Source organism: Oncorhynchus mykiss, chromosome 24, assembly GCF_057628025.1.
Source record: "Oncorhynchus mykiss isolate SJ-2025 chromosome 24, ASM5762802v1, whole genome shotgun sequence".
NCBI lineage: Eukaryota > Metazoa > Chordata > Actinopteri > Salmoniformes > Salmonidae > Oncorhynchus > Oncorhynchus mykiss.
Window position 1 is genome coordinate 10,221,371 of NC_143045.1, and position 23,920 is coordinate 10,245,290.

The window sequence follows — 23,920 nt, forward strand, 5'->3', positions numbered from 1 at the left end:
TCAATTACCTTAAATGTATCGATCAAGTACAAGGGAGATGGGAAACCTCGCAAACACACGACCCTCCAGCAATTGAGTTTGACACCTTGCTGATCTAATCAATTCTTTTACCACTAACTGTGACGTGTCAGCTCGACGTCAGGGTTGAGGCTAATGAATAAATGAATAAATTAGCCCAACAGTGTAATGCGATGGTCTGTCAAGAATGAGACGAAAACCTGCTCTCTAAACATCCTTGTGAGCTGGCTTCACATTCTGGGAATAGTGGTAATATCTGATGCTACTCTTCCCCCTCTATGTTCTTGGCCGAGATAATAGAATGGGGCCATCTGAGAGCAAGCTGCGGGCCCATTTCCGGCTAGTGGACAGGAAAAGGAAGAGCCAGGCACATGGTGTTCTAGCACCCCTCCACCCCATTGTGGGTACGAGGTCCAGCATCTGGAGCAGTGACACACTTGAAAAACACACACACAATACACACATTGAACACCACACCACACACAGAACGAACACCACACACACACAAACACAAATTAACACCACACAGAATGACCACCACACGACACACACAGTGAACACCACACTACACACACAGTGAACACCACACACAGAATGACCACCACACTACACACACACACACACAGAATAACCACCACACCACACACACACACACATACATACATACATACATACACACAGAGAGAGAATGAACACCACACTACACACAGAATGAACACCACACACACAGTATTACACAGTAAAAACAGAAAAGCCCAAATGAGGGAGAAAGGTCATGGGGCATTGAGATCACACTCCCGGTCTCACGCCGCAAACCCAAATACTTTGGGAACATCAAGTCCCTCTCCATGCAAATGGACTCAAAATAAGGAAATCGGTCCGAAATCAAAACTGGAAGAGAGAGCTACGCTGGCCTATAAAAGCTGGCGCCTGCAGGATGTTTGAGAGAACATCATTTGGCCTGATAAGCTGAGCACCAATAGAGGAGTTTGGACACACTATCATAATGACTAGCTCAACTCATTTCCTCACACACGCAATTCAGTTCAATAGCCAGTTGTAGTTGGAACTACTGGCTGGTTTATAATGTACAGTTATAGTTACAGTAATCTACTTGGGAGGGGTGACGTGTCTGGCCTGCATTACTTTGGGAATTTTCCATTGAAAGATATGGATACAGAAGAGAGCCGGTTAAGCTGAAGTGTCACATAGCCCCCGCGATCACAAGACTGTTGACCTAACCATAGCACCACGCCACTGCTGAGACGTAGCAACCAGGAACAAAATGAACAGGAGAAAGAAATAGGTTTACCACGCCAGCAGATTATTTGGGGCAAGGCGCTCTAAACAACACGACTGTGCTGCTGACAATTACACCAACGGAATGTGGACAAGAGGACTTTTCAAGTTTCATATACAAACGACGACTGTCATCATGAAATTCCTTTCAGGCTTTATATAACAGCGGATGACCGTGGAGAGCTCAGAGAGTCGAATATGAAAAACAAAAAATGTCAATCTGGATATCGAAGACGGAATACAAATGATGTTTAAAAAGTTACAATAGAACAAAAGAGGTTAACACAAACTAAATGAAACAGACTGGTTTTGTGGATTTAGCCTTGCCTATAATAATATCATGAGGGATACACGTCACATGTCAGTTTGCAAACAATGCAAAGAAATATACACTACCGTTCAAAAGTTCTGGGTCACTTAGAAATGTCCTCGTTTTCCAGGAAAACATACATGAAATGAGCTGCAAAATGAATAGGAAATATAGTCAAGACGTGGACAAGGTTATAAATAATTATTTTTAATTGAAATAATAATTGTGTCCTTCAAACTTTGCTTTCGTCAAAGAATCCTCCATTTGCAACAATTATAGCCTTGCAGACCTTTGGCATTCTAGTTGTCAATTTGTTGAGGTAATCTGAAGAGATGTCACACTCCATGCTTCCTGAAGCACCTTCTACAAATTGGATTGGCTTGATGGGCACTTCTTACATATCATACGGTCAAGCTGCTCCCATACCAGCTCAATCGGGTTGAGATCCGGTGACTGTGCTGGCCACTCCATTATAGACATACCAGCTGACTGCTTCTTCCCTAAATAGTTATTGCATAGTTTGGAGCTGTGCTTTGGGTTATTGTCTTGTTGTAGGAGGAAATTGGCTCCAATTAAGCTCTGTCCACAGGGTGTGGCATGGCGTTGCAAAATAGAGTGATGGCTTTCCTTCAAGATCCCTTTTACCCTGTACACATCTCCCACTTTACACCCACCCCCAGACCATCACATTGCCTCCACCATGCTTGACAGATGGCGTCAAGCACTCCTCCAGCATATTTTCATTTTTTCTGAGTCTAATGAATGTTCTTCTTTGTAATCCGAACACCTCAAACTTAGATTTGTCTGTCCATAACAGTTTTTTCCAATCTTCCTCTGTCCAGTGTTTGTGTTCTTTTGTCCATCTTAATCTTTTATTTTTATTGGCCAGTCTGGGATACGGCTTTTTCTTTGCAGCTCTGAGGCCAGCATCCCGGAGTCGCCTCTTCTCTGTTGACGTTGAGACTGCTGTTTTTCAGGTACTATTTAATGAAGCTGCCAGTTGAGGACTTGTGAAGCGTCTGTTTCTCAAACTAGACACACTAATGTACTTGCCCTCTTGCTCAGTTGTGCACCGGGGCCTCCAACTCCTCTTTCTATTCTGGTTAGAGCCAGTTTGCGCTGTTCTGTGAAGGGAGTAGTACACAGCATTGTATGAGATCTTCAGTTTCTTGGCAATAGCTCACATGGAATAGCCTTAACGTCTCTGAACAAGAATAGACTGACGAGTTTCAGAAGAAAAGTCTTTGTTTCTGGCCCTTTTGAGCCTGCATTCGAATCCACAAGTGCTGATGCACCAGATACTCAACTAGTCTAAAGAAGGCCGGTTTAATTGCTTCTTTAATTAGCACAACAGTTTTCAGGGTTATCTAATGATCAATTAGCCTTTTAAAATGACACTTGGATTAGCTAACACAACGTGCCATTGGAACACAGGAGTGATGGTTGCTGATAATGGGCCTCTGTACGCCTATGTAGATATTCCATAAAAAATCAGCGATTTCCAGCTACAATTGTAATTTACAACATTAACAATGTCTACACTGTATTTCTGATCAATTCGATGTTATTTTAATGGACAAAAACAAGGACATTGCTAAGTGAGCCCAAACTTTTGAACGGCTGTGTATATACAGTGCCTTGCGAAAGTATTCGGCCCCCTTGAACTTTGCGACCTTTTGGCACATTTCAGGCTTCAAACATAAAGATATAAAACTGTATTTTTTTGTGAAGAATCAACAACAAGTGGGACACAATCATGAAGTGGAATGACATTTATTGGATATTTCAAACTTTTTTAACAAATCAAAAACTGAAAAATTGGGAGTGCAAAATTATTCAGCCCCTTTACTTTCAGTGCAGCAAACTCTCTCCAGAGGTTCAGTGAGGATCTCTGAATGATCCAATGTTGACCTAAATGACTAATGATGATAAATACAATCCACCTGTGTGTAATCAAGTCTCCGTATAAATGCACCTGCACTGTGATAGTCTCAGAGGTCCGTTATTAAAAGCGCAGAGAGCATCATGAAGAACAAGGAACACACCAGGCAGGTCCGAGATACTGTTGTGAAGAAGTTTAAAGCCGGATTTGGATACAAAAAGATTTCCCAAGCTTTAAACATCCCAAGGAGCACTGTGCAAGCGATAATATTGAAATGGAAGGAGTATCAGACCACTGCAATCTACCAAGACCTGGCCGTCCCTCTAAACTTTCAGCTCATACAAGAAGAAGACTGATCAGAGATGCAGCCAAGAGGCCCATGATCACTCTGGATGAACTGCAGAGATCTACAGCTGAGGTGGGAGACTCTGTCCATAGGACAACAATCAGTCGTATATTGCACAAATCTGGCCTTTATGGAAGAGTGGCAAGAAGAAAGCCATTTCTTAAAGATATCCATAAAAAGTGTTGTTTAAAGTTTGCCACAAGCCACCTGGGAGACACACCAAACATGTGGAAGAAGGTGCTCTGGTCAGATGAAACCAAAATTGAACTTTTTGGCAACAATGCAAAACGTTATGTTTGGCGTAAAAGCAACACAGCTCATCAGCCTGAACACACCATCCCCACTGTCAAACATGGTGGTGGCAGCATCATGGTTTGGGCCTGCTTTTCTTCAGCAGGGACAGGGAAGATGGTTAAAATTGATGGGAAGATGGATGGAGCCAAATACAGGACCATTCTGGAAGAAAACCTGATGGAGTCTGCAAAAGACCTGAGACTGGGACGGAGATTTGTCTTCCAACAAGACAATGATCCAAAACATAAAGCAAAATCTACAATGGAATGGTTCAAAAATAAACATATCCAGGTGTTAGAATGGCCAAGTCAAAGTCCAGACCTGAATCCAATCGAGAATCTGTGGAAAGAACTGAAAACTGCTGTTCACAAATGCTCTCCATCCAACCTCACTGAGCTCGAGCTGTTTTGCAAGGAGGAATGGGAAAAAATTTCAGTCTCTCGATGTGCAAAACTGATAGAGACATACCCCAAGTGACTTACAGCTGTAATCGCAGCAAAAGGTGGCGCTACAAAGTATTAACTTAAGGGGGCTGAATAATTTTGCACGCCCAATTTTTCAGTTTTTGATTTGTTAAAAAAGTTTGAAATATCCAATATATGTCGTTCCACTTCATGATTGTGTCCCACTTGTTGTTGATTCTTCACAAAAAAAAACAGTATTATATCTTTATGTTTGAAGCCTGAAATGTGGCAAAAGGTCGCAAAGTTCAAGGGGGCCGAATACTTTCGCAAGGCACTGTATATAATTGAGTTAATAAAGCCGCATGCAAACAGGCAGCTCCAAAATGCAGGCGTTTCAGCCTAGCTCAGTGCTTTCTGTGGTTGTGGGGCAGGCTAGCTGAAAATAAGAACATTCCACCGTGATTGGCTCAGGGACACTACATCACCCGCCTTTAAGGGTAGACATCAATAATTTGAGCCCTTTGGGTTCTGCTATAGACTTAGATTATTAGTGCCCATCCAAGAAGGCTCAAGGTTATTGGCCACAGATAAAATTACATCAAATCACATTTATCTACAGTAGCTTTGATTGGACTGATCATGTCAACATCTACCTTTCAAAGTCTTAGCTAGCAGTCCTCATCAGTTGTCATCAAGTCGACAATCTACTGGCAAATCCTTTTTAATCCTTGTCAAATTAAGAGAAATAACGAGGATAAATTATAGATAAAACATATCGGTGCTCATTGGCCATGAAGATTACCCAACAAGTTGGAAATCGCAAATTCAACAATGAGTCGTTTGGAAGGAATCTGCAAGCGTTGCAAAGAAACCACTAACATTCGCCTGCTATTCAATGGAATGGCTGTGATTTTCTTTTCCAAGAGTTCCCACCATAAATTCAGAGAAAGCCAGACTTTGAAGTTTGATGACACAATTTGCCCACAGAGAACTGCTGTGCCACCTTCACAAGGTGAGTCCAAAAATGTATTGTATGCTGCTGCATAAATGATGTAATATGACAGGGAGATATGTTACTGTAGCTAAGAAAGTAATACTAAGTGTATGTTGTGTAGTAAGCCGTTAGTAGCCCATGTGCCTCACCCTAATCATTTGGTCTATTTTCACCAACGCGGTATTGTAAACGCATACGTGGCCTGGTGTGTGCTTGTTTGGCTACTGTATTGTACAGCTTTGACAGTGCTACTGATAGTAGGTGGTAGAGGTCGACCGACTATGATTTTTCACCGCCGATACCGATTATTGGAGGACCAAAAAAAAGCCGATACCGATTATATCGGCCGATTCTTTTTATTTATTTATTTATTTGTAATAATGACAACAATACTGAATGAACACTTCTATTTTAACTCATTATAATACATCAATAAAATCAATTTAGCCTCAAATAAATAATGAAAAGTTCAACTTGGTTTAAATAATGCAAAAACAAAGTATTGGAGAAGAAAGCAAAAGTGCAATATGTGCCATGTAAAAAAGCTAAAGTTTAAGTTCCTTGCTCAGAACATGAGAACATATGAAAGCTGGCAGTTCCTTTTAACATGAGTCTTCAATATTCCCAGGTAAGAAGTTTTAGGTTGTAGTTATTATAGGAATTATAGGACTATTTCTCTCTATACCATTTGTATTTCATATACCTTTGACTATTGGATGTTCTTATAGGCACTTTAGTATTGCCAGTGTAACAGTATAGCTTCCGTCCCCCTCCTCGCCCCTACCTGGGCTCGAACTAGGAACACATCGAAAACAGCCACCCTCGAAGCATTGTTATTCATTGCTCCACAAATTCCACGGCCCTTGCAGAGCAAGGGGAACAACTACTTCAAGGTCTCAGAGCGAGTGCCGTCCCCGATTGAAACACTATTAGCGCGCACACCGCTAACTAGCTAGCCATTTCACATCGGTTACACAAGCCTAATCTCGGGAGTTGATAGGCTTGAAGTCATAAACAGGTCAATGCTTGAAGCACACGAAAGTGCTGTTTGAATGAATGCTTACGAGCCTGCTGCTGCCTACCACCGCTCAGTCAGACTGCTCTATCAAATCATAGACTTAATTATAACATAAAACACAAAGAAATATGAGCCTTAGGTCATTAATATGGCCAAATCCGGAAACTATCATTTAGAAAACAAAACATTTATTCTTTCAGTGGAATGCGGAACCGTTACGTATTTTATCTAACGGGTGGCAACCCTAAGTCTAAATATTGCTGTTACATTGTACAACCTTCAATGTTGTCATAATTATGTACAATTCTGGCAAATTAATTACGGTCTTTGTTAGGAATAAATGGTCTTCACACAGTTCGCCAAGGTGCACGGAATGCAAGAGAAGTGACACAATTTCCCTAGTTAAAAGAAAGTCGTGTTAGCAGGCAATATTAACTAAATATGCAGGTTTAAAAATATATGCTTGTGTATTGATTTTAAAGAAAGGCATTGATGTTTATGGTTAGGTACACATTGGTGCATTGGTTTTTCGCGAATGTGCTTGTTAAATCATCACCCGTTTGGTGAAGTAGGCTGTGATTCGATGAGAAATTAACAGGCAGCGCATCGATTATAAGCAACGCAGGACATGCTAGATAAACTACTAATATAATCAACCATGTGTAGTTAACTAGTGATTATGTTAAGGTTGATAGTTTTTTATAAGATAAGTTTAATGCTAGCTAGCAACTTACCTTGGCTCCTTGTTGCACTCGCGTAACAGGTAGTCAGCCTGCCACGCAGGCTCCTCGTGGAGGGCAGGTGGTTAGAGCGTTGGACTAGAAAGCGGAAGGTTGCAGGATCGAATCCCCGAGCTGACAAGGTAAAAATCTGTCGTTCTGCCCCTGAACAAGGCAGTTAACCTCCCCACCTAGGCCGTCATTGAAAATAAGAATGTGTTCTTAACTGACTTGCTTAGTTAAAAAAGGTTAATAAAATTAAAAACGGGCCACAATCGGTGTCCAAAAATGCAGATTACCGATTGTTATGAAAACTTGAAATCGTCCCTAATTAATCGTCCAGTCCGAATAATCGGTCGGCCTCTAGTAGGTGGTTGTGCTTGGCTTGCACATGCAATTTCAGCACACACAATATTCTATAATAGAAGTGTCGGGACTCTGCGGTCGGGATAGCTTTATGTCTGCCCTAACAGTTTGTGGGCATTGTTTGTCACCGTTATAGTTCTATTAATGTATTGTTTGGTGGCTTTGCTGGAATGCATCCAACAATTTTTTTTTTGCCCCACCAAGATTTACATGCTAAAAATCGCCACTGGAGATACCAATAAGTAGGGTAACAGCAATGTTCACCCTAAACTGTGCACGTGGCACGTGCAGTAGCCCAAGACTGCCGCCCAGCTCCTGGGCAGAAATATCAGCCCACAGAGAGAAGCATGAGTTTGAACTTCACTCAACTTTCTAGAGCAGTGGTCACCAACCGGTCGATCTCAAACATTTCCGCAAAAAAATCCAACAATAAAGACTTGTGTTCCTGTTTGTTTTATTAGTCTCTGGCAGTTGACGGTAGGTGCATCCGATTCAGCTGCTCTGCGTGCCGAGTAGGTGAACTGTTGCTATTTTGAACCATTTCATGTCTCTGGAGGTACAAACGCTACCTTCCCGGCGGGCCCAGAGAGCAAATCATGTGCACTGTAGGCCTACCGCTGGCCAATCGGGTGGCTCAGATGACTGTCTGCAGTGATGTGGCAGGTATAAAAGAAAGCTACAGCAAAGTTAAGACAGATTTCAAAACGTTTCAAACCGTGAAGAGAGAGAGACTGTCAACAACTACAGCAACGAGATGCTGTTTTTATTAATGAGTTCATGTTTAAGTTCTTACTCAGCACTGTCAACACTTTATATTCAACACTTTTATAAGCCATACAATGAGTATTCTTCCCATTTCCACTCTGCACTACAACAAGACCTGCAGCAGTAATGAATAAGTAGTGTACAGTGCCTTGCGAAAGTATTCGGCCCCCTTGAACTTTGCGACCTTTTGCCACATTTCAGGCTTCAAACATAAAGATATAAAACTGTATTTTTTTGTGAAGAATCAACAACAAGTGGGACACAATCATGAAGTGGAACGACATTTATTGGATATTTCAAACTTTTTTAACAAATCAAAAACTGAAAAATTGGGCGTGCAAAATTATTCAGCCCCCTTAAGTTAATACTTTGTAGCGCCACCTTTTGCTGCGATTACAGCTGTAAGTCGCTTGGGGTATGTCTCTATCAGTTTTGCACATCGAGAGACTGAATTTTTTTCCCATTCCTCCTTGCAAAACAGCTCGAGCTCAGTGAGGTTGGATGGAGAGCATTTGTGAACAGCAGTTTTCAGTTCTTTCCACAGATTCTCGATTGGATTCAGGTCTGGACTTTGACTTGGCCATTCTAACACCTGGATATGTTTATTTTTGAACCATTCCATTGGAGATTTTGCTTTATGTTTTGGATCATTGTCTTGTTGGAAGTCAAATCTCCGTCCTAGTCTCAGGTCTTTTGCAGACTCCATCAGGTTTTCTTCCAGAATGGTCCTGTATTTGGCTCCATCCATCTTCCCATCAATTTTAACCATCTTCCCTGTCCCTGCTGAAGAAAAGCAGGCCCAAACCATGATGCTGCCACCACCATGTTTGACAGTGGGGATGGTGTGTTCAGGGTGATGAGCTGTGTTGCTTTTACGCCAAACATAACGTTTTGCATTGTTGGTTTCATCTGACCACAGCACCTTCTTCCACATGTTTGGTGTGTCTCCCAGGTGGCTTGTGGCAAACTTTAAACTACACTTTTTATGGATATCTTTAAGAAATGGCTTTCTTCTTGCCACTCTTCCATAAAGGCCAGATTTGTGCAATATACGACTGATTGTTGTCCTATGGACAGAGTCTCCCACCTCAGCTGTAGATCTCTGCAGTTCATCCAGAGTGATCATGGGCCTCTTGGCTGCATCTCTGATCAGTCTTCTCCTTGTATGAGCTGAAAGTTTAGAGGGACGGCCAGGTCTTGGTAGATTTGCAGTGGTCTGATACTCCTTCCATTTCAATATTATCGCTTGCACAGTGCTCCTTGGGATGTTTAAAGCTTGGGAAATCTTTTTGTATCCAAATCCGGCTTTAAACTTCTTCACAACAGTATCTCGGACCTGCCTGGTGTGTTCCTTGTTCTTCATGATGCTCTCTGCGCTTTTAATAACGGACCTCTGAGACTATCACAGTGCAGGTGCATTTATACGGAGACTTGATTACACACAGGTGGATTGTATTTATCATCATTAGTCATTTAGGTCAACATTGGATCATTCAGAGATCCTCACTGAACTTCTGGAGAGTTTGCTGCGCTGAAAGTAAAGGGGCTGAATAATTTTGCACGCCCAATTTTTCAGTTTTTGATTTGTTAAAAAAGTTTGAAATATCCAATAAATGTCGTTCCACTTCATGATTGTGTCCCACTTGTTGTTGATTCTTCACAAAAAAATACAGTTTTATATCTTTATGTTTGAAGCCTGAAATGTGGCAAAAGGTCGCAAAGTTCAAGGGGGCCGAATACTTTCGCAAGGCACTGTAAGGGGCAGTGTCAGAGGAAAGCCAAAAAAATGTCAAAGACGCCAATCACCCAAGTCATAGACTGTTCTCTCTGCTACCGCACGGCAAGTGGTGCCGGAGAGCTAAGTCTAGGTCCAAAAGGCTCCTTAACAGCTTCTACCACCAAGCCATAAGACTGCTGAACAATTAATCAAGTGGCCACCAGACTATTTACATTGACTGACCCCCACGCCCGCTGTTTATTATCTATGCATAGTCACTTCACCCCTACCTACGTGTACAAATTACCTCGACTAACCTGTCCCCTTGCACATCGACTCGGTACCCCCTGTATATAGCCTTGTTATTGTTATTTTGTGTTTTAGGTTAAGGCTGTAATGCAACAAAATGTGGAAAAGGTCAAAGGGTCTGAATAAATACAATTTTATTGCATTGACACGGACTACTCAGCCCGTACTCTACACAGATCTGTGCGGCATAAACAATCAGAGCTGCAGTAGGCCTATATGCAAATAGACCCTTGCCATATATGGATCTGTGCCACTTACTTTGAACTGGACTGTGCTTACAGCATGAGCGGTCATGAGTAGATGCGCTTGTTTTGAGATGAAAGCGAGAGCTGCATGTAGCCACGTGGGCACATTTTGTTCATACCCTTTGCTAGTTTCTCTTTAATAATGGAATGGGAATAATAATGCCTTTTATTTTGTAAAGTTGATTCTTGCATCAAACACCTCCTTGTCTGAAGGACAAGCAGATAAACAGGTTAATGTCAAGCCCTGCATGTTTTTTTTTTGTTTTGTTTTTTACAAAAGTCCCATGGAATGTAGGCCTACATTGAACATCACACATTGGCTGCAACTGTAGGCTGAATGATAGCTGTTCTATTTCCATGTTAAAATGTTATGGGATGAATTTTCTCCATTGTTTTTGATGGTAGGCCTACGTTATGATCAAATAGCCACAGTCACTGTTAAAACTAACTTAAAGCAAGTACAGCCTCAGTGTTCACAGAAAATGCACGCTGGAAGTTGCACAGAATTTTCAATGTTCAAGTTTGCACTCGGCAGACTAGAAATTTGCTCAGTGCTGAAAGACATTTGAAGGAACATTGGCTAACAGGCGAGAGCGTTTTAAAAGACAGCCGTGAACATTCCATCTCAGCTGTCTGCAATGAGAATAGTCTAAGTTATTTAATCTTTACTGCAGTCAGTCAGTGAGGCCCAAAGCCGCACGGGCTCAGGAGCAATGCTAACCGACAGAGACCAGCACTGTGTCCTCATCTGAGAGGAGACCAAGACTCCCCCTCCCCCTACACACATAAACATATATTTATTTATGTAACCTTTATTTAACTAGGCAAGTCAGTGAAGAACAAATTCTTATTTACAATGATGGCCTACACCGGCCAAACCCGGACGACGCTGGGCCAATTGTGCGCCGGCCTATGGGACTATCCTGGATATTCAGTGGGGCAAAAACGTATTTAGTCAGTAACCAATTGTGCAAGTTCTCCCACTTAAAAATATGAGAGAGGCCTGTAATTTTCATCAAAGGTACACTTCAACTATGACAGACAAAATGAGGGAAAAAAAATGCCCCACTGTATACACAGACACACACAGAGACACTCAAAACACACATTCATACAAACATAGCCTACACACACACACACACTGTGCATCTTAACATATGACAGTCAGGATGAGTGGGATTGAGGACAGGGTTGGTTTGGGTACACAGAGTGCTACCAAGCGTATGTATGCGAGTGACCGTGTTGCATGCGGGTGACCATGTTGCATGCGAGTGACCGTGTTGCATGCGAGTGACCGTGTTGCATGCGCGTACTTGTATTCTGCTATGTGAGAGCAAGAGATGATCAGTTTGACATTGTTCTAGTATGGGAGGGAAAATTAGCATCTTTGCCAATACTGACATCAAAAACATTCACATTTCCGGCTAAAGGTCAGTTGAAATGGCGTTATCACAACCACTTAACAAGAATTGGTTAAGCTATAAACCGGTTATAATAACTTTATTATTTCAATCAGCTTTTCCCGCTGGGTTCCCTGTTGTAGAGGGTTTCCCTTCTATTCAGGTGTGCCATAAGCATCACATGATCACACAAATCAGCCTGCATCATTTATTCAACCCATGTTGTTCGTTGCAGGAGGTCCTCACCCCCGCTGCTCAACGTTCTGTCACCATCATGAAGACTGGGTCACCACACAGGGTGAAAGTTCAATTGCTCTCCAGACTCGGTGCAAGGTTACCAGTAACGAGAGTCTCAGACTTTAACCTGGGGGGGGGGACCAGTGTGGCGGCGGCTGTGGCCTCGTTGTATCGACACGTGCTAGCTACCAACAAGCGGTCACCCTGCCCTTCAACCGCACAGCGGAGCCACAGACTTTACGCACAACTCCAGGGAGAGAAAGACTGTTCTGTGTGTGCGTGTGTGCCACGCATGTGGGTGACTCAGCTCATAAGGTCCAAGTTCAGATATTCCTGCATGCGTCTGAACTGTAGAGCGTGTGTGTGTGTGCTCCAAAGTAACAGCCTACTCATATACATGCGCATCAGGAGTGCAGGTGCTATTTTAACTGTGAATAGGTCTCATTCATCAATGAGGCAGCCAATACCCTAAATGGACAAACTCAGTCTTTCTAAAAAATCAAAGCAAGCGAGCAGATAAGTAAAGAGGCGTAAAACACTAACAGACACAACCCAGAGGATAATCTGGATCAAAAAATGGGTAGTTCCAGTTCTGGATGCTGATTGGCTGAGTCCGCGTCCCAGTTGTGGGTATAATCATGATAGCCTATTCACGATATACCACAGTTCCTTATTGCTTCAATGGCCACGGTCACATAGGCCAAAACCTCCATCTGATTAAACCACCCACTTAAACCTCCATCAGAAAATATGGGGCACCTTCATTTAAAAATGAGAAGAGTTTTTCTATAGACAGAGTTTGCATTGGATCTTGAGATCAACCAATGAGTGTGGTACCCTGGTGGCAGCTGAGCTCCATACATGGAGAGGGGTCATGACGAGCATCAAGTCTCTGTTGTCCTCCATCTCTATGGATACCAACAAGATTCCAATGGAATTACCTTTCCCGGGGAGCGTGACGTTGATAGCACACTAACGTTAAGTGACTCTAATGTGTACGTCAACGTTGCCAACTGACTCGAGGGGGTGCCGGACTGGCACATGCGGACAGGCAATGCCGTGGGGCTATTAGTCAAGAGGCTAAATATAGCTGATGAGACAGTGTTATACCGCATGGCCCCAGACCATACAGTCAGTAAGACCTGAATGTAGGTGAAAGTCACCATTAAGGGGACTCCTACTAGGAATCTTTCTTTGGTAAAAGGGGGTAAGTTTGGACAATGGTATGGACTCAGTGACTATCAAAAAAGAAAAACCTAATGTTTAATTAAATGGCTGAAGGAATAGTCTACTGCAGGGGTACTCAAGGACTATTTGAGAACGTCCGGTCATACAAATGTCCTAGGTGGCAAAGATCGGGATGATTATTGTCAATTATCGGCGTAATAACAAACCCACACCTTGCAACCCCAAACGGTTCATAGCGCATTTGATAGAGGAAAGAAAATTGTGCAGTTTTAAAGCTAATTTCCCACTAATTTCTACACATTTTGCATGGGTCAGGGATTTTTGCTGATTTAAGCTAATTTCCTGCAATTCTACACATTTTCCCATGTCTTATGTGTGTTTATATGATTACCAGGGGTCGAAGGCCGACGTATTTCTATTTACTTTGACCCTGTTCTGGGTCCGGGTCGCCAGTTGAGTATGGCCGGTCTACTGTATATGTGTGAGAATGTTTTTTCACTATAATCTAGCTAGTCTACTACCAAAGAGCCTAGTCAGATATGAAGTCATTTGGCTACACACTATAAATAAGTAGTATGAAATTGCCTGTCAAAAACTACTGGTTTTTGGATTTTAAAAAAAATGACAAGTTAGACCTAGGCCAGATTCCACTAGAGCTAGTGGGACATGAAGGTAGGTAAAGCAGCAACACCACCTTTATTCATACAAATTAAATCACAGCGTGACACGTGCGTTAGGCCTGTTATCTAACGTTGCCTGGACATCGTGGCTACTGCTCCTCCTCCTCCTCAATGCAAATCTAAACTGAGGAGGAGGCAGTAGGGGAGGAAGTCTGGATAGACACAGTGTAACGTGAGGAGACGGTGCGATGCACCGCAGACAAGCCAGAGCACGCCGGCTGTCATCTTTAACCATACCTGTCTGACTGTAGTGGAGCCAAGAGGAGGTGCCAAGTCTTTTGATAAGGAGGGGGAGGGAGGGAGCTAGGCAGTTGGCAGACATATTTAGGTTTATAAACACTTTTTTTTTTTTTTTATTCAGGGGTGTGTGTGTTTTGTTGTTGACCTCGTCCCGAGCGTGTCAGGTCTGGCCTAGCGGCTCTTGGAGTGTCCCTCTTCCAGAGCTGTGATGCCTTGCTTAGTCTAACACCCCGGCTCAACAATCCCCTTCTCCCTGGCTGATGTTGTAGACCGAAGCACTGAGCTAGAGCTCCGGTCTTTCACACCACTGATTAGGCATGACTAATACTGGCGGAGAAGGTGTGCAGTTAGAAGACTAGTCCAAATACGCTGAAATGGCTCACTTCTATGTAGGCTAACTGACTGCTAGGGAGGGTGTCATGTCAATGTTTGTGAGCAACATACATGTTGAATTGTTTGAATTCAGTAGAAATTAGTTGATGTAGCTAGAAGAGGCTCCTTTTTTTTTGTTTATAAATCCATTATCATGCAATTGCTCTTGAATCAGGATGTCAGCAGCTCTTCGGTTGCATAACATGCTCTTGTTTGGACTTTGAATTTCATAAACATGACCAGAAATATCAGCATTTGTAACCTTGAGTTGGTGAGAAGGCAGGACCAATGCACTGGCTTCATGTGCTTGGGCATCTATTTTCAAAAACATTAGCGAGTCCCATTTAAATTGTACGGAGAAACAAGGTGAACCTGAAGCATGTCGGCTGTCAAACGTCAAAAATATATCATGCTTCATAAGATGCAAAGGGAGTGGTAAAAAACAGGGGGCAAAACATGTTTTGGGTGGGTGGTACATTCAATGACAAACCCAAAACAATAATATTTGGACGAGCTACTTCCTCTAAACATTACATGCAAACCACACCGGTGATGTTGCATGCACGAGCGTCGCAAAATAAATGTACACATACACGTTACTCAATCATTTCACCCACACCATTCTTGCGCATCTGCGTTGCCAAGTGCTGAAATAGAACTTGGTTATTTTTTTAGACACTCCACAAAGCTCCAAGTCCCCTCCTTATCGGATATGAGGAAAATACAAACCCACGTGGATGCTTGAAAGACAAACAAGGAGAGATGAATTAAAGATAACAAGGTTTCCCTTTAAATCTGTGGCTTAACCGTTGTAGTAGAAAAACACCAGATTTTATATGACTCCGGGTCAAAATTCTACAAAGAACCACATGCATGTCAGGGAAAATAACAACCCAACGTTCATCACCCAGGAAAAACTAGCTAGCTAGCTAAATCTCCATGAATATTTCATGTGTGTTTTGACCTGCCCCCTGTGATTCAGTGTGGCATATTTAATTACACATTTACTAAATGAAAGAATTAAAATGTCAATCTCGCAATTACAATGACCTTTGCCTAGAAAGGGTCATTTTCAAATTGCACTAATGCAATCCTTTCTACCAATCCAGCAGAATGCAAAATATCATGGCCTGTGTGGAGTCCCCCTGCGCAAAAGTATCACTCAACAAAAAAACTTGCCCTAACAATCGAGAGATTGTAGTTTTTAGTGGTCAGTGTTTTATCAATGAATCGTTATGTAACTTTGAGGCACTAATATGTGGTTCCCTACAAATACATTTTTCACAAGTTTTGTAGATTAGTTTAAGCTGCTTAGGCTATAGCCTAATATGTTTTGGAACATGTTCCAGGTCACCATGTGAGTTCATCTATCAGAACAGCCTCCATTCCCACAACACACATAGACGTAGTGAAGTTTTCTGTCTTATACACACTTTACAATGGTGATTCCCTTCTGTTTATCCCTCTCTAATGACTCTGGCCTCAGTTGGATCCCATGAGCGTGTTGCAGATCCACAGTCTTATTAGTAGGAGTTGTCACAGGTTTAGTGGCACTGGCACAGGTTTAAAAGCATGGCCAGAGTGGGTAGGCTATCGTTTGCCCTGCTCTACTCCTTGGTCACCTAGGTCGTTATTGAGAGAGAAAAAAATAAAACCGCTTCACAATAAGACACCTGGGAAAATAAAACTGAATGGTAATTTGTGTAAAGGCAAAACGTGGATTAAAAAAAAGTAGCCTACTGTTCATGCTAAGGTCTCTCAACAATAAGGATGAATGAGATGTAGGTACAAATTGGGACTACTATGATTGTTTTTTTTGTTTCAATGTTGAAAAAAAAGATCTGTAGTCTCCAGTGCCTATCTGCCAGCAATGCATCTGCCTACAGACGCCCACACTATGCAACAGCATACGCACACTCAAAGGGATATCAATAAGCTATGACATATCTGAGGCAGCCCATAGCCCCTGCCTATACACAAATGAAAATGCCACATAACCTGGCACAAACTAAAATACCAGTTCTTGAAAACACCACCCTTATTGTAAACAAATACACCATGAGAAAATGTTAAACATTCAAACTTTTTCAGTGAGAAAATACATTGTTAAGTCAACACATTTTTAGGGATGAGATCTGGCCAGACAGCAATACGTTTACAGCCTGTCAAACCAACTTGTTTTTTCAGTTAGTTACCTTGTCAACGATTGCCAAAGGAACATTCACTTCAAAATCTAACAATATATATATATATATATATATATATATATATATATATATATATATGCTTGCTAATGATACGTATAAACTACTGATGACATAGATTACACGATTCTTGTGATCCTACCTAGCTAATACATAATGCCAAAAATAGCTGGTCAGCTAGCTAGCTGATTGCAAACCACAAATAGAACAAATGTAACGTTAGTTAACTACCGCAGCCAAATAGCAAACGTTACCCTCGAAGTCCCCCTCTCCTCTTTCATCCCAGCGGTACCCTTCTCTCCGTCGACAAGTGACCCCCGCTGTCCTTGTTACATTAGAACTGATTTTATCATGGTAAAAACTCATCGGAAAAACTACAAGGCGAATGGTTGCTTATGATGCCCCATGTTTACACCCCCGCACTGAGCACTGCGACCAAAAGCGGACAAGACGTTGTAACGTTACTCGCTCCCGAGCCCGAAGGCCCAATCTTCAGCCTAGATGAGAGTGACAGCGATAACACAGTCAAATGAGTACAAATCGTTGACAACCTATAATTGATCCCGTTCAAAAACACTTTATTAATCATCGTACCTTTGCTTTGGTGATGATGTGTGTTGCCAATTTAACAACGGCGAAATTCCCCTTCCCGATGGTCCGCTCGATTTCGTAGTAGCCCACTCGGGCTGGGGGGGGCCTGCTGGCCGAGGGGTGGCCGGGGTTGGTGATGCACCCCGCAGCCGGGGTAGGTCGATTGGAGTGGCTGATCCCAGAGGATGGCTGTGCTCGGTTCTGGGCGCCCATGCCTGCGTGGGCCGGTCGGGTAGAGTGCGTAATCCCGGCCGCAGCGGACCCTGCTGCACCTCCGCTTGACACGGCCGCCATCTTCTCGCCTCTCTGCGGGAACAACAACCAGCCTTGCGCAGCGCGCATCGCGGGCACGCCCCCGCCCTGCGTCATATTACGTAGACAGCCCCTTCGCAGCGCCCTCTCTAGGTTGTAACTATAGCAACTATCAGCGTAACAATGACTTCATCCACAGAAACGGTTGCCTTGGCAACAGAACTGCGCATTATCGCGCTAGCGCAAGTCTGTGTGTGTTTCTTAACCGGGAACTGCCATGCAGTTTCACATGTCTGTCGAGTGTACATCACATGATTGGATGGATTCAACATCTCTGGTTCAACTCATTCTAAATACTTTATTGCCTGCAAAATGTCACGCATCACCTCGTTCAGTCGTTCCATCTGAAAAAAGTACAGTTATTATATTCTAGTCTATTCCATTCTATTCTATTATTTTACAACTGGCGACCTATACCTACAAACACACACACACACACATCCCATTGGAAGTTATTTTTTAATCTGCATTGTTGGGAAGGGCTTGTAACGCAAACATTTCACTATAAATTCTACACCTTTGTATTCGGCCCATGTGACAAATACAATTTGATTTGATGTCATGTCATGTCTCATCCATCATCTACATCATCTACATATTGTAAAGTGTCCAATCCCGCTTGAGTAAAATAATCAAGGGAATTCATTCAATTTACTTTAAAATGAACAAAATCCAATCGAAAATGTATAGAAATGATTCACCAACAGTACCAGACCAAGGTTTGGACACACCTACTCATTCAAGGGTTTTTCTTAATTTGTACTATTTTCTACATTGTAGAATAACAGTGAAGACATCAAAACTATGAAATAACACATGGAATCATGTAGTAACCAAAAAAAGTGTTAAACAAATCTAAATGTATTTTATATTTGAGATTCTTCAAAGTAGCCACCCTTTGCCTTGATGACAGCTGTGTACACTCTTGGCATTCTCTCAACCAGCTTCACCTGGAATGCTTTTCCAACAATCTTGATGGAGTTCCCACATATGCTGAGCACGTGTTGTCTAATTTTCCTTCACTCTGCATTGCAACTCATCTCAACCATCTCAATTTGGTTGAGGTTGGGTGATTGTGGGGGCCAGGTCATCTGATGCAGCACTCCATTACTCTCCTTCTTGGTCAAATAGCCCTTCCACAGCCTGGAGGTGTATCGGGTCATTGTCCTGTTGAAAAACAAATGACAGTCCCACTAAGTGCAAACCAGATGCGATGGCGTATCGCTGCAGAATGCTGTGGTAACCATGCTGCTTAAGTGTGCCTTGAATTCTAAATAAATCACCAACAGTGTCACCAGCAAAGCACCCCCACACCATCACACCTCCTCCATGCTTCACGGTGGGAACCACACATGCAGAGATCATCCGTTCACCTATTCTGCGTCCCAAAAAGACACAGTGGACTTTTCAGACCAAAGGACAGATTTCCAATGGTCTAATGTCCATTGCTCGTGTTTCTTGGCCCAAGCAAGTCTCTTCTTATTATTGGTGTTATTTTGTAGTGGTTTCTTTGCAGCAAATCAACCATGAAGGCCTGATTCATGCAGTCTATTCTAAACAGTTGATGTTGAGATGTGTCTGTTACTTGAACTCTGTGAAGTATTTGTTTGGAATTTTTGAGGCTGGTAACTCTAATGAACTTATCCTCTGCAGCAGAGTTAACTCTGGGTCTTCCTTTCCTGTGGCGGCCCTCATTAGAGTCAGTTTCATCATAGCGCTTGATGGTTTTTGTGACTGCATTTGAAGAAACATTAAAAGTTCTTGACATTTTCTGCATTAACTGACCTTCATGTCTTAAAGTAATGATGCACTGTCGTTTCTCTTTGCTTATTTGAGCTGTTCTGGACATAATATGGACATTGTCTTTTACCACAAAGGGCTATATTCTGTTTACCACCCCTACCTTGTCACAGCACAACTGATTGGCTCAAACGCATAAGAAGGAAAGAAATTCCACAAATGAACTTTTAACAACGCAGACCTGTTAATTGAAATGCATTCCAGGTGACTACCTCATGAAGCTGGTTGAGAGAATGTCAAGAGTTTGCAAAGCTGTCATCAAGGCAAAGGGTGGCTACTTGAAGAATCTCAAATATAAAATATATTTTGATTTGTTTAACTCATTTTTGGTAACTGCATGATTCCATAAGTGTTATTTCCTAGTTTTGATGTCGCCACTATTATTCTACAATGTATAAAAATGTAAAAATACAGAAAAACACTCAGTAGGTGTGTCCAAACCTTTGACTGGTACTGTATATTCATCCAGTTTCTTTCAAATAATCACTAGACAGTCAAGGATGATCAAACACTTAAAAAACGATGGATAGAGGCATAGATGAAAGAAAAAAATACTGCACTAGGCCTTTATTAATCCTGTATGAGTGGAGTAATACAAATGAAACTAATATTTTGACGGCCAGGAAATATAACACACACACCCACACCCCCACACAACTGGGGACATGTTCTAAAGCACATCTTGGATGATTGGCTTTATATTTACACTTTTGGGAGAAAAACCGTTGGGATGCCTAAACAGGCTCATACATCAACGTTGTTTTCATCAGGAGGGTGCAATAGGTTAGGCTTGATGAAGACATATTAGGGCCCTGAAAGGACAGCTCTTTATGGTGAACTAGAATGGATAATAGGCCTCAATCTCTTACTTATGCATAATATGCCCGGTATTATGAGTTGGTGTAAGGGTATACAACTGTACAACTGTTCATGGAGCACCACATTGATCAAAATGTACATCAAAGAGATGTAGGCTAGCATAATGGTTTTATTTTACTGGATATGTTGATTACATTACTTCAGTATCAGAGAATCAGCTAGAATCTAGTGTTAAGCAGAGTGGAACAGGGGGACCCAAGAGCAGACTCAGATGAGGAGACTGGGATTAAGTAACCAAGGTATTTATTTAAACACAAGGGGGAGATGGAGTGCAGGTCAAGGGGAAGCTCAGGCGGGTTGCTGGAAACCAGGTGCGGAGGCTGGAGCGAGAGGAGTTGAGACAGAGTAAGCAGGTCCGGAAGGGAATCCAAGGGAGTGGTAGAGTGAGGAATCCAGGACAGAGTAGCAGGATGACGAGACGTTGGACTAGAGACAGGGACCAGTGTCAGAGCGGGCACAACTGTAGCGGAGAGAAAAACAGCGTCAGGCAAGGACAACAGGCACAACAGCATAACAGGATAACAGGATCTGAATTGTAACAAACGGCTAGAACCGTAGACTGACTGAGCAGAGATTGTGATCTGGCAGCATGGAAGTGGCAGGGCTGAGTATTTGTAGAGGTCTTGATTATGGAACAGTTTGCAGCTGGTGGGGATCTGCTCTGACTCCAGCACACCGGTCTCCACCCACACAATCACACACACAGAGAGAAAGGGAGAGGGAGAGAGTACTGGGGGAATGGCGGCAGGTCAAGGAGAAACAGGATGAGCAGTAGAGGGTGTTACAGGAGCAGTGTGACATCTAGATCACACAAGGGCCATTCACTTTTCTGAATCTAAATGTATCTATTTCCTTTATCAATATTATAACATATTTCCTTGCCCACCACTAAATCAATTAGTATAATAAGACTAAGAATTTGATGACAATTGGAGAGCTAGTCTACTTCCTACTTTGATGGTAAAACTACAGAGGGAGCAAATATAAGAGTTGAGAGACGAAGGAAGAATGCAAACATTTTTTCTGATGAATTATAACTGATGAGAAACCTTGCAAAAGAGACACAGCACTATTTCACTGTTATTGCCTAATAATTAAACTTTTTATTTCTGTTTAGGGTCCAGATTTGGGTTAGCGCCCGTTTCAAGTGTTGACCTAGTTGTGCTGTCCATGGGATGCTGATCAGTCTGTAGTAGACTCATATCTCGCAGGTTGGCATTTATTGTCATGAATCTTGTTCTGGAGGCAGCTCTGGAGAGTGGTCACTAGCTGGCACAGACACAAAGTCATCTAAATCTGATTTTAAACCTAACTGTGACCTTACCCTTAACCACACTGCCATCCCTAATGCCAAGCCCTAACCTTAAAAACCAACAAAAAAATTAATTATATAGCCAATGTAATATATTAAATCTAATATTAAGGAAGTCTCGAGGATTTGCTCACCTGAGGTAGAGTATAACATGAAACGCTGCAGACCGCACTATTTACCAAGAAAGTCCTCATCTATATTTTTCATAGCTGTCTATTTACCACCAAACTGATGCTGGCACTAAGTCTGCACTCAATGAGCTGTATAAGGCCATAAGCAAACAGGAAAACGCTCATCCAGAGGCAGCGCTCCTAGTGGCCGGGGACTTTAATGCAGGGAAACTTAAATCCGTTTTCCTTCATTTCTACCAGCATGTTAATGTGCAACCAGAGGGGGAAAAAAACTCCATACCACCTTTACTCCACACACAGAGACGCATACAAAGCGCTCCCTCTCCCTCCATTTGGCAAATCTGACCATAATTATATCCTCCTGATTCCTGCTTACAAGCTAAAACTAAAGCAGGAAGCACCAGTGACTCGGTCAATAAAGAAGTGGTCAGATGACGCAGATGCTAAGCTACAGGACTGTTTTTCTAGCACAGACTGGAATATGTTCTGGGATTCTTCCGATGGCATTGAGGAGTACATCATATTAGTCACTGGCTTCATCAATGAGTACATTGATGACGTCGTCCCCACAGTGACCGTACGTACATACCCCAACCAGAATCCATGGATTACAGGCAACATCCACACTGAGCTAAAGGTTAGAGCTGCCGCATTCAAGGAGCGGGACTCTAACCCGGACGCTTATAAAGAAATCCCGCTATGCCCTCAGACGAACCATCAAACAGCCAAAGTGTCAATACAGGACTAAGATTCAATCATACTACACCGGCTCCGACACTCGGATGTGGCAGGGCTTGCAAAATATTACGGACTATAAAGGGAAGCACAGCCGTGAGCTGCCCAGTGACACGAGCCTACCAGACGAGCTAAATGCCTTTTATGCTAGCTTTGAGGCAAGCAATACAGAAGCATGCATGAGAGCAGAAGCTGTTCGGGATGACTGTGTGATCACACTCTCCGTAGCATCTCCTTCCTGAGCAGTATGAAGGCTGCGTGGTCCCATGGTGCTCATACTTGTGTACTATTGTTTGTACAGATGAACGTGGTACCTTCAGGCGTTTGGAAATTGCTCTCAAGGATGAACCAGACTTGTGGAGGTCTACAATTTTTGGCTGATTTCTTTTGATTTTCCCATGAGGTCAAGCAATGAGGCAGTGAGTTTGAAGGTAGGCCTTGAAATACATCCACAAGTATGCCTCCAATTGACTCAAATGATGTCAATTAGCCTATCAGAAACTTCTAAAGCCATGACATCATTTTTTGGAATGTTCCAAACTGTTTAAAGGCACAGTCAACTTAGTGTATGTAAACTTCTGACACACTGGAATTGTGATACAGTGAATTGTAAGTGAAATAATCTGTCTGTAAACAATTGTTGGAACAATTACTTGTTGGAACAATTACAAGACGGTGTGCTAATACATTCAGTCAATCACAGAGACTGTCTTGTTTACCTTTCCGCTAACCATACCAGGGGGACTGTCGAAACTATTATCTAAACCGTAATGCAACTCTGATTCATTCAATTTAGATTTATAGGCTTAATATTCTGTGTCCAGGATACATCATTTTACCTAACTCATTCACACTATCACAGTAACAAGACAAGTAACAGGTCCTTCATATTATTCACAGAATCCTGGAACTAATCCTGTAATTATTGGAACTCTGTCCATGCAGCACATGAAGCCTATGTACACAGGCCTTTCCTGAAAGAAATGAAGCCTTTCCTGCATGCAGGATGGGTCTTACACCAGCAGAGGTACTGTTTCCAACTGAACTACCTTGTTGTGTTCAAATCTAAATCAAATCAATTGTTATTTGTCACATGCTTCGTAAAGAATTGGTGAAACGCATACTTATGGGTCCTTTTCCAAAAATGCATAGT

The 23,920-nt window shown here is 42.4% G+C and overlaps 1 protein-coding gene across 2 annotated transcripts in view; it reads right to left on the minus strand.

Moving 5' to 3' along the window:
* Positions 1-17,963, minus strand: part of sik3 (SIK family kinase 3) — a 46,431-nt gene extending 28,468 nt beyond the window's left edge. For both annotated transcript variants that reach the window (XM_036962045.2, XM_036962043.2), the window contains exon 1: positions 17,602-17,963. In XM_036962045.2, the coding sequence (XP_036817940.2) occupies positions 17,602-17,940 (339 nt within the window). In that variant the 5' untranslated portion in view covers positions 17,941-17,963. The remainder of the gene's footprint in view (positions 1-17,601) is intronic.
* Positions 17,964-23,920: the final 5,957 nt, after the last annotated feature.